Here is a 12,470-nt window from a genome sequence, read left to right on the forward strand (position 1 = left end):
CAACAATGTCAAAATGGAAAATAAGGGCTTATCATGTGCACATGGCGCAGCTGTTTACTAATATATTATTTGGTTTATTATTGGCTTAACCTAGAAACCCTTCATTTAACATGTGAAATTTCCATACCACTAACTATAATTCTGTGAAAGGCCTTTTCTTTGTAAAGAAGATGAACAGTTACAATTTATAGCTAAATTTAGTGATTGAACTCTGAATATAAATCCATCAAGGTCAAACATAACAATTCAAATTTTTTTCAATTTTCAATATTTGTGAAAATTGCGGGGAAAGTTGTACTATGACGTCAGATTCTGTGTTCTGAAGAAAGACAACTCTTTTCTAAAAACCAAATGAAAAAAATCACGAAAACTTCTCATAACATTTTTGGAAGGTTGGTGACATATAATTTTTGGGGCTATATTTGAAAGAGTACATAAAGAAACACCATCTTGAAAATTTTTTAATGAAATAAATCACACTTTTAAAGTTCAAAACAGTTAGGAACATAAACTCTTGAATCTTTCATTGATAGATACAAATCTACTGTTTAACGGGAAAAAAGAATTATTTCAAGATTGTCCCAGCCCCAACATTGTTCAGTTTCCTCCTTCGCCACTGTAGTGTGGATGGACAGACAAAAGAACGGACAGGTATACCATAATACATCCTGTCTAATAGGAGTATTAATAAAATGCTCCGCTGGGGCGCAGCTTGATACGACCGCAGAGGTCAAACCCTGAACAGTTGGGGCAAGTATGGACACAACATTCAAGCTTGATACAGCACTGAATTTGGATTGTAATTAAATATTTGACACAGCATAGGTTTCTGACACAGAATGAAAGTGGTCTAAGAACTTAAAAAAATTGAATTTACTTATTCAACCATATCATTATTATTTGCCTTTATATATAAATCAGAAATAACCAATTTAAAATGGAAAATTTTAAAGAAAAAAAAGGAAAAAAATTCCCCATCAAATTTTTTGAACCCCCTTATGATTCATCACCCCCAAACTCAATCCCAGCCTTCCCTTTGTGGTATGGTACCTTGCAGCACAATTTCAGAGAGATCCATACACTTGAACACAAGTTATTGTCTGGAAACTAGAAAAATGCTTGTTTTTTGGCCCCTTTTTGGCCCCAAATTCCTTAACATTTAGGGCAATTACCCCCAAACTCAAACCCAGCTTTCCCTTTGTGATATGGAACCTTGCAGTACAATTTCATAAAGATCCATACACTTACACACAAGTTATTGTCCTGAAACTAGAAAATGCTTGTTTTTTTGCCCTTTTATGGCCCCTAATTACTAAAATTTTGAGGGAATTACCCCCCAAATTAATCCCAGCCTTCCCTTTGTGGTATGGTACCTTGCAGTACAAATTCAGAGAGATCCATACACTTGAACACAAGTTATTGTCTGGAAACTAGAAAAATGCTTGTATTTGGCCCCTTTTTGGCCCCAAATTCTTAACGTTTAGGGCAATTACCCCCAAACTCAAACCCAGCTTTCCCTTTGGGCATGGAACTTTGCAGTACAATTTCATAAAGATCCATACACTTACACACAAGTTATTGTCCTGAAACTAGAAAAATGCTTGTTTTTTTGCCCTTTTATGGCCCCTAAATACTAAAATTTTGAGGGAATTACCCCCAAACTCAATCCCAGCCTTCCCTTTGTGGTATGGTACCTTGCAGTACAAATTCAGAGAGATCCATACACTTGAACAAACAAGTTATTGTCTGGAAACTAGAAAAATGCTTGTATTTGGCCCTTTTTGGCCCCAAATTCTTAACGTTTAGGGCAATTACCCCCAAACTCAAACCCAGCTTTCCCTTTGGGCATGGAACTTTGCAGTACAATTTCATAAAGATCCATACACTTACACACAAGTTATTGTCCTGAAACTAGAAAAATGCTTGTTTTTTTGCCCTTTTATGGCCCCTAATTACTAAAATTTTGAGGGAATTACCCCCAAAATCAATCCCAGCCTTCCCTTTGTGGTATGGTACCTTGCAGTACAATTTCAGAGAGAACCATACACTTGAAAAAAGTTATTGTCTGGAAACTAGAAAAATGCTTATTTTTGGCCCCTTTTTGGCCCTTTATTCCTAGACTTTTTGGGCAATTACCCTGAAACTCAATTCCAGCTTTCCCTGTTTGATATGGAACCTTGTAGTACAATTTCATAAAGATCCATACACTTACACACAAGTTATTGTCATGAAACTAGAAAAATGCTTGTTTTTTTGCCCTTTTATGGCCCCTAATTACTAAAATTTTGAGGGAATTATCCCCAAAATCAATCCCAGCCTTCCCTTTGTGGTATGGTACCTTGCAGTACAATTTCAGAGAGAACCATACACTTGAAAAAAAGTTATTATCTGGAAACTAGAAAAATGCTTATTTTTTGCCCCTTTTTGGCCCCTAATTCCTAAAATTTGGAGGCAATTACCCCCAAAATCAATCCCAGCATTCCCTTTGTGATATGGAAACTTGTGGTACAATGTCAGAGAGATCCATACACTTACACACAAGTTATGTCTGGAAGTTACAAAAATGCATATTTTTGGTCCCTTTTTGGCCCCTAATTCCTTAACTGTTGGTACCATAACCCCCAAAATCAATCCCAATTTTCCTTTTGTGGTATTGAACCTTATGGTAAAATTTCATTGAGATCCATTCACTTAAACTAAAGTTAGAGTGCGAAAACTAATGTGTCTTCGGACGACGACGACGCCAACGTCATACCAATATACGACCACAAAAAATTTTTTGCGGTCGTATAAAAAGTATGTAACTCTAAAATGTTATTTTGCCTTTAAAAGAATACAATCTTGGTTATTATTCTTTCACAGGTCTTAAACAAATAAGAGAGAAAATAAAATATACTGCTGTGCTTAGGGCCCATAATATGCCCTTATTGTGCATATTGAAATTGTTGCAAAGAATACAAGAGGCTGTCAGAGTGACAGCAAACCGGATTTTCTACATAGGTCGAACCCTGAACAGTTGAGCAATTATGGACACTACATTTAAGCTTAAAACAGCTCTGAATTTGGATTGTGATTGAATATTTGACACAGCATAGGTTTGTGACACAAAACGAATGTGGTCAAAGAACTGAAAAATTTGAAATTGGACATTTACCTATTATGGTCAAATATCCAAAATCTAAGTACATTGTTAGAATCAGTATATCAAGGAACCCCAAGAATTCGATTTTTGATGACCTCAAGCATTTTCATGTTAATGAACTGACACTGTTTGGCAGCCGCCCGCCTGCCGTACATCCCCAAATCAAAAACCAATTTTTCCTTCAAAAATCCGGTTAAAAATAGATATTTCGAATACATTTAATCATAAGCAAACAAAATGGCCCTGTAGAGAAACATGCCTGAGGATACCCTCTTTTTAAATCGAACAGTTTGTCAAGTTCACCAATTCCAACAATTATGTATTGTTTCCACTAAATTAATCCAAGCAAACTCAAGTTATAGTACAATATGTGAAGAATTTACTTAAATTTGACAATTATAAAGTCCCATATCTCTGGAGCAAAAAAAATAAAAAAATAAAAAAAGAGCTTCCTTTCATCAATCCCCACAATAATGTAAAGTGTGGAGGAAATCATTCCATGATTACTGGAGTTAGTGCACAATTTGTGAAAAATTGTCTTAAATTTAAGGATCAAAGTTCCATAACTCTAGAACAACAAAGAACAAAAATTAAAAAAATTGAAAGGGAGCATTCTTCCGTCAATTCTAATGTTGTATTAAAGTGATATAAAAATTGATAAAAGTGAATTTGAGTTATAGTACAAAGGCATTAACTTAACATTGACCAATGAACCATGAAAATGAGGTCAAGGTCAGATGATACCTGCCAGACAGACATATACACTCTACAATCATTCCATACATCAAACATACTTGACCTATTGCAAATAGAATTAGAAAAACCGACCAAAACACAAAAACTTAACTTTAACCACTGAACTATGAAATTGAGGTAAAGGTCAGATGACACCTGCCAGTTGGACATGTACACCTTACAATCATTCCATACACCAAATATAGTAGACCTATTGCTTATAGTATCTGATATAGGGACTTGACCATGAAAACTTAACCTTGTTCACTGATCCATGAATGAGGTCCAGGTCAGATGAAAACTGTCTGACAGGCATGAGGACCTTGCAAGGTACGCACATACTAAATATAGTTATCCTATTACTCATAATAAGAGAAAAATTGACATTACAAAAAATCTTAACCTTTTTTTCAAGAAGTCACTGAATCATGAAAATGAGGTCAAGACAAAGGACATATGACAGACGGAAATTCATAACATAAGTCATCTATATACAAAGTATGAAGGATGCAGGTGTTCTACCTTCTGAAATATTAAGGTTTTAAGTAGTTAGTTAATGCTGCTGTCAGATCACTATCCTTATTTCGAGCTTTCTGCGACAGAAGTCAAAGGCTCGACAAAAATCAGTGAAATTTTTACCACATTTTAGGCACCAAAAAAGTCTCTTAATGCTTAACACCTAAAATCTTTAAGGCCCTCATAGCTATAAACACATAATATGAGTATCATAAAGGTACAGCTGATTATTTGAGATTTATAAAAATATAAATATCTATATATACCTTCAGGCAAAGGTTTTAACAGAGACTCTGTTACACTGAGTTTTAACAGGAATCCTCTCAGTGATTCTTCTAGACGATACAAGTATTTATCATTGCTAAAATAGAAAAGTAGATTTAAGGTAAAAACAATTTTTTGCATCTATATACATAAAAAGAATGTCAATATTAAACAAGAGTGCACACGCTGAAATGTCTTGCCTGCTTTACTGACCATTGCTTTATGTTGAAAGTCTTAAAGAGAAAGGTTTTACTACAAGTATCGCATAAACTTAAAATTTTTAAAGATCCATGACAATGAGGTCAAAGTCAGATAAATCCTATCAGCAGGCCTGGGGTAATGGTAATTTGTAATTGTAATGCATTGTAATATTACATTTTTTTGATGTAATGCAAAGTAATTTGTAATGCACATTTTCTGCATTACAATTACATGTAATGTAATGATTACTTTAGTTAGAAATCAGTGTAATGCCTCCATTACTGTACATTACTTTTCATTACAAATTGGTAAAATACATGAAATTGAAGAATATAGTAAAATAGTAATAAAATATTAACAAAAACAAAAGAAAGTATTGAATAAAACTATTGTCACATTTAATTACTGTATTAAATCATTACAGATAGTTTGAGATTTTACAAGGACAACATGGAAAATAATACATTAGACCAATTTGATTTACCACCTGACACTGATAAAATTTTCATAATTCTATACACACCTTACATGTATTTCAATGAAAGATTGAATATGTCAATCAGCATTTTTACACCAAACTGTTGTTTGGGTCCTGTCTGTGGTTGTTATTTCACCTAATTAATATCAAAATGTTTTTATTGCAATCAAATCTTCTCAACTTATGTTTGTCCTCACAGAGCCTTTAGGCTTTTAACAAGATAATCCTTTAATGACAAATTATTATATCCCTTTGAAATCCCTTTATGATGTCTTAATGATTAAGTGATCAATGTCAGAAACAAAATTATATGATAATTTATTTAATTAACCAGTATTTGAAGTCTATGTCTCTAACACTGTATATATATGTACATATACCCCGGTAATATTTATCAATTTCTTATAAAAATCTGTCTTTGAAATGTTTTTAGTTTTTATATTGAAAAAGTAATGTGTAATGTAATGCATTACACAGGCAAAGTAATTGTAATATAATGCATTACATGTGAGAAAAAATGTAATTGTAATTGTAATTGTAATGGAATGCATTACATTGCAATGTAATGGCCCCAGGCCTGCTTATCAGACAGACATGTACTTGACTTAATCCTCTTCATTCCTTGTGGAACATAGGGCTGCCACAGTCGCTTTCCACCTTACTCTATTTTGGGCTATTCTTTTTGCTTCGTTCCAGGTATATCCAATCTCCTCCAGCTCCTTGCGCCTTGATCTTCTCCAGCTGTGAAATGGTCTCCCCGGTCTCCGATGTTCTTGGGGGTTCCATTCTAATGCTTGTCTAGTGATGGCACCTACAGGTTTCCTCAAAGTGTGCCCAATCCATTGCCATGTTCTTCTCTTTAGCTGTTTAATTGCGGGTTCCTGGTTGGTCCTTTCCCATAAGCATTTGTTACTTATTGTTTCTGGCCACCAAAATTTACAAATTTGGCGCAGGCATTTGTTGATAAAAACCTGGATTTGATGTTGTACCCCTGCTGTAAGTCTCCAGGTTTCTGCTCCATAAAAAAGGACTGATTTTACATTGGTGTTGAAAATTCGAATTTTGGTGTTTTCTGTAAATGCTGTTGATTTCCAAACTGGCTTCAGCATAGCAAAGGCTTGTCGAGCTTTACTTATTCTTGTCCTAATGTCTGCATCTGTCCCACCCGTTCTATCCATGATGCTTCCTAAATAAGTAAATTGGTCTACTTCTTCAAGATCTTCTCCTTCAATTGAAACTGTTCCTCCTTTTCTAGTCTTTACTTTCATAATTTTTGTCTTCTTAATGTTGATTTTTAGGCCTAGTTTTTTTCCTGTTTCATGGAGTTTGGTGGTTTTGTCTCTCATGTCTTTCAAAAGGTGAGATAACAGAGCCAGGTCATCTGCAAAATCTAGGTCTTCTAGCCTTTGTGCGAAGTTCCACTGTATACCTCTTGGTGTAGTATCTAGTGCTTGCTTAGTTACCCAGTCTATAGCTATCAAGAATAGTGTAGGGGAGAGTAGGCAGCCTTGTTTCACACCAGTATTTACATGTAAAGGGTTGGTGAATGATGATTCATGTATCACCTGTACTGTGAAATCCTCGTACAATGCCTTGATCATGTTCACAATTTTTGTTAGTATACCATAATGCCTTAGCAGTTGCCACATCCCTTCTCTGTTGACACTATCGAATGCCCTTTCAAAATCGACAAAGTTGATGTAGAGGGATGATTGCCATTCTACTGATTGTTCAATGATGGTACGTAGTGTTGCTATTTGGTCAGTGCAGCTTCTGTTTGATCTGAAACCTGCTTGTTCATCTCTTAGTACCTGATCAATTGCATCTTTAATTCGGCTGAGTATAATTTTGCACAGTATTTTACTAGCTACTGATAGAAGTGTTATGCCTCTCCAATTCTCACATAGCCCTAAATCTCCTTTCTTTGGCAGCTTCACTAACAAACCCTTTAACCATTCCGTTGGTATCTTTTCTTCCTGCCAGATTTTATTCAGGAGTTTGTACATATATTCTATTATTTCATTGCCTCCAGATTTGAAAGCTGCAGGTGGTATTCCATCTATGCCTGCGGATTTTCCATTTTTAAGTGAATTGATGGCCTTTTTCACTTCATATTTCTTGATATTATCTATTTTTATGTTCAAATCTTCCCCAGCTGGCTCTACTCTTACTGGTTGGTCTGGTTCTGGTCTATTTAGAACATTGATAAAGTATTCATTCCATCTTTCCATCTGTTCGTTAAGATTGGTTAGGACTTTTCCATCTTTATCCTTTACTGGTTTAGATTTAGCTGTTTTACGTCTACTAAGAGTTTTGGTGATATTGTACAAGGTTTTGATTTCACCCTTATATGCAGCAAATTCTGCTTCAGTTGCAAGGTCATTTACATATTCTCTCTTGTCTTTCCTACAACATTTTTTCACTTCTTTGTTGAGGAACTGGTGTTTGTTTTGTGCTTCTTGTTTCTGAGCCCTTGTTCTTGCATTGTTTACCTTTTCCTTCATTTTCCTTCTCTCTTCTACTTTATCCCATGTTCCATGTGACATCCAATCTTTCTTTTTGTTAGTTTGTCTTCCAAGTACATCTTCACACACTTCCTTGATGATGTCTCTTCCCACTTCCCATTCATTATTTATGTCCAGGTCTGGCCCATCTTTAAGTACTTCAAATCTGTTTCTGAGCTCGATTTGGAATTGATCTTTGAGATGTAGGTCTTTGAGCTTCTCCACATTATACTTTATACGTTTTTGTTCGACTTTGGTCCCTTTTGCAAGTTTTATTTTTACTTTGGCTATGATAAGATGGTGGTCTGAGCTGATATCTGCTCCTCTCATAACTCTAACGTCTTGAAGTGAGCTTCTCCATCTCTGACTTATCATGATGTGGTCAATCTGATTTTTTGTTCTCCCATCTTGTGATTCCCATGTCTCCTTGTGTATATTCTTGTGTGGAAATAAACTGCCTCCTATTACAAGCTCATTCATCTCACAGAATTCAACTAGCTTTTCTCCATTCTCATTTATTTCTCCTAGACCATGTTTTCCTAATGTTTTCTCTCTGTCCTTGTTCTCTTTCCCAATCTTAGCATTCATATCACCCATGACTATTTTGATGTCTCTTTTGGGGATGTTGTCCCAAACATGTTGTAGTTGTTCATAAAAACATTCCTTTACATCCTCTTCGGCATCATTGGTTGGTGCATAACACTGTATGATAGTTACGTTTTGGCACTTAGCTTTTAGTCTCACCCACATTATTCTCTCACTTACTGGTTCCCATTCCATCAGGCTCTTCTTTGATGTGTTGGAAAGCATTACTGCTACTCCTTTGGTGTGATAATCATTTTCATTTGGGTTTCCCGAGTATAGAATCTCCTCACCTGTTACCAGTGTCAAAACTCCACTTTGGTTCCATCTTGCTTCACTTATGCCAAGTATGTTTATATCATAGTTTCTCATCTCCTTTGCTATCTGAGCACATTTTCCGCATTCATACATTGTGCGTACATTCCATTGCGCAACTTTAGTGACTTTTTTGGGCGAAAACAGTGGTATCGGTTTATTAGACGTCATTCTCTGCATCGCATGGCGGTCAGTTGCATTAAAAACAACTTCTGCTCCAACCCTAGAAGGGCAAGCATGTTTAACGACTGTATTAGTTTCTGTAATCAGCTGTTTTTTTACAGGGCAAGGTGATTAGCCTGACGCCAAACCCCCTACCAGGAGGGCTAGACAGACATGTACACCTTACAATTATTCCAAACACCAAAATAGTTGACCTTTTGCTTATGGTAATTGAAAAACACACTAAAACACAAAAACTTAACATTGACAAATGAACCATGAAAATGAGGTCAAGGTCAGATGAACCCTGCCAGACTGACATGTACCCCTTAGTCATTCCATACACCAAATATAGTTGACCTTTTAATTTGCTTATAGTACTTGAAAAGCAGACCAAAACATGAAATTTAACATTGACCAATGAACCATGAAAATGAGGTCAAGATCAGATGAAACCTGCCAGACTGACATGTACCCCTTACAATCATTCCATATACAAAATATAGTTGATCTACTGCTGACAATATCTGAGAAACTGACCTAATCACATAACTTAAACCTTGATCACTGATCCATGAAATGAGGTCAAGCTAGGTGAACCCTGTCTGACGAACATTTAGACGTTGCAAGCAACCCATATACCAAGTACAGTTATCCTATTACTCATTATAAGTCAGAAATTCACATGACAAAATAAACTATTATTTTTTTCAAGCAGTCACTGAACCATGAAAATGAGGTCAAGGACAGTCAACTTATGACAGACAGAAACTTTGTAATATAAGGTAGATGCATACAAGGTTTGAAGCATCCAGGTCTTCTACCTTTTGAAATATAAAGCTTTATACAAATAGTTTACACTGTCGCTGCCAGATAGTAATCCCAATGTCTTTCATACTGCGACCTATGTCACAGACGAGACAATAATGAAACTAGGCTGCAACTGGGAAGACCCCTTTCATTGACTGATTCTGCCCACAAAAAAAATCTTTCCAATACAGGCTAAACGATGATTTTCATATTGTTTTAATTTATGACATGAAATCAAACAGACCCAGAAAAATTGTCATTATACAATTGCCTGTATATCTATATTTATTTTTATGTTTTTTTTATCAGATCATATGACCTATGGACTTCTTGGGAGATCATTTCGACAGTCAATTAGATGGTGTCTGAAGAATTATACAGATTGTTGTTTTTAGACCTTCATAACATGCTAAACAAGAATATGTCCATAGTACACGGATGCCCCACTAGCACTATCATTTTCTATGTTCAGTGGACCGTGAAATTGGGGTCAAAACTCTAATTTCGCATGTTGGTTGGCAAGAAGGGTCATCGGACACATTTTTTAAACTAGATAACATTGTGATGATTGTGGCCAAGTTTGGTTAAATTTGTCTCAGTTGTTTCAGGAGGGAAGATTTTTGTAAAAGATTACAAAAATTTACGAATAATTGTTAAATTTGACTTTAAAGGGCAATAACTCCTTATGGGGTCAATTGACCATATTGGTCATGTTGACTTATTTGTAGATCTTACTTTGCTGAACATTTTGCTGTTTACAGTTTATCTCTATCTATAATAATATTCAAGATAATAACAAAAAACTGCAAAATTTCCTTAAAATTACTAATTCATGAGTAGCAACCCAACAACGGGTTGTCTGATTCATCTGAAAATTTCAGGGCAGATAGATCTTAACCTGATGAACATTTTTACCTGTTTCAAATTTGCTCTAAATGCTTTAGTTTCAGAGATATAAGCCAAAAACTGCATTTTACCCCTATGTATTATTTTAGCCATGTCGGCCATCTTGATTGGTTGGCGGGGATTGGACACATTTTTTAAACTACATACCCTAGTGATGATTGTGGCCAAGTTTGGTTAAATTTGGCCGAGATGTTTCAGAAGAGAATATCTTTGTAAAAGATTACAAAAATTTACAAAAAATTGTTAAAAATTGACTATAAAGGGCAATAATTCCTTAAGGGGTCAATTGATCATTTTGGTCATGTTGACTTATTTGTAGATCTTACTTTGCTGAACATTATTCCTGTTTACAGTTTATCTCTATCTATAATAATATTTAAGATAATAACCAAAAACTGCAAAATTTCCTTAAAATTACTAATTCAGGGGTAGCAACCCAACAACGGGTTGTCTGATTCATCTGAAAATTTCAGGGCAGATAGATCTTAACCTGATGAACATTTTTACCTGTTTCAAATTTGCTCTAAATGCTTTAGTTTCAGAGATATAAGCCAAAAACTGCATTTTACCCCTATGTATTATTTTAGCCATGTCGGCCATCTTGATTGGTTGGCGGGGTCATCGGACACATTTTTTAAACTACATACCCTAGTGATGATTGTGGCCAAGTTTGGTTAAATTTGGCCGAGATGTTTCAGAAGAGAATATCTTTGTAAAAGATTACAAAAATTTACAAAAAATTGTTAAAAATTGACTATAAAGGGCAATAATTCCTTAAGGGGTCAATTGATCATTTTGGTCATGTTGACTTATTTGTAGATCTTACTTTGCTGAACATTATTCCTGTTTACAGTTTATCTCTATCTATAATAATATTTAAGATAATAACCAAAAACTGCAAAATTTCCTTAAAATTACTAATTCAGGGGTAGCAACCCAACAACGGGTTGTCTGATTCATCTAATTACTAATTCAGGGGTAGCAACCCAACAACCTGTTGTCTGATTCCTCTGAAAATTTCAGGGCAGATACATCTTAACCTGATGAACATTTTTACCTGTTTCAAATTTGCTCTAAATGCTTTAGTTTCAGAGATATAAGCCAAAAACTGCATTTTACCCCTATGTATTATTTTAGCCATGTCGGCCATCTTGATTGGTTGGCGGGGTCATCGGACACATTTTTTAAACTACATACCCTAGTGATGATTGTGGCCAAGTTTGGTTAAATTTGGCCGAGTAGTTTCAGAAGAGAAGATTTTTGTAAAAGATTACAAAAATTTACAAAAAATTGTTAAAAATTGACTATAAAGGGCAATAATTCCTTAAGGGGTCAATTGATCATTTTGGTCATGTTGACTTATTTGTAGATCTTACTTTGCTGAACATTATTGCTGTTTACAGTTTATCTCTATCTATAATAATATTTAAGATAATAACCAAAAACTGCAAAATTTCCTTAAAACTACTAATTCAGGGGTAGCAACCCAACAACGGGTTGTCTGATTCATCTGAAAATTTCAGGGCAGATAGATCTGAACCTGATGAACATTTTTACCTGTTTCAAATTTGCTCTAAATGCTTTAGTTTCAGAGATATAAGCCAAAAACTGCATTTTACCCCTATGTCTTATTTTAGCCATGTCGGCCATCTTGATTGGTTGGCGGGGTCATCAGACACAGTTTTTAAAACTACATACCCTAGTGATGATTGTGGCCAAGTTTGGTTAAATTTGGCCGAGTAGTTTCAGATAAGAAGATTTTTGTAAAGATTACAAAAATTTACAAAAAATTGTTAAAATTTGACTATAAAGGGCAATAACTCCTTAAGGGGTCAATTGATCATTTTGGTCATGT

The 12,470-nt window shown here is 35.0% G+C and overlaps 2 protein-coding genes across 2 annotated transcripts in view; both read right to left on the reverse strand.

Moving 5' to 3' along the window:
• LOC127720720 (mitotic spindle assembly checkpoint protein MAD2B-like) overlaps positions 1-12,470 on the reverse strand; it is a 39,411-nt gene that overhangs the window by 11,509 nt on the left and 15,432 nt on the right. Inside the window, exon 4 of the mRNA XM_052227492.1 lies at positions 4,660-4,754. Coding sequence (XP_052083452.1) covers positions 4,660-4,754 — 95 coding nt within the window. The remainder of the gene's footprint in view (positions 1-4,659; positions 4,755-12,470) is intronic.
• The window catches only part of LOC127720699 (E3 ubiquitin-protein ligase MIB2-like), a 132,529-nt gene continuing 121,041 nt past the window's right edge, over positions 983-12,470 (reverse strand). Inside the window, exons 19-20 of the transcript XR_007990934.1 lie at positions 2,177-2,499; positions 983-1,212 (exon numbers count right to left, since the gene is read on the reverse strand). The gene's annotated coding sequence lies outside the window, so the exon portion shown is untranslated. The remainder of the gene's footprint in view (positions 1,213-2,176; positions 2,500-12,470) is intronic.

The sequence above is a fragment of the Mytilus californianus genome, unplaced genomic scaffold, assembly GCF_021869535.1.
Source record: "Mytilus californianus isolate M0D057914Y unplaced genomic scaffold, xbMytCali1.0.p SCAF_11, whole genome shotgun sequence".
NCBI lineage: Eukaryota > Metazoa > Mollusca > Bivalvia > Mytilida > Mytilidae > Mytilus > Mytilus californianus.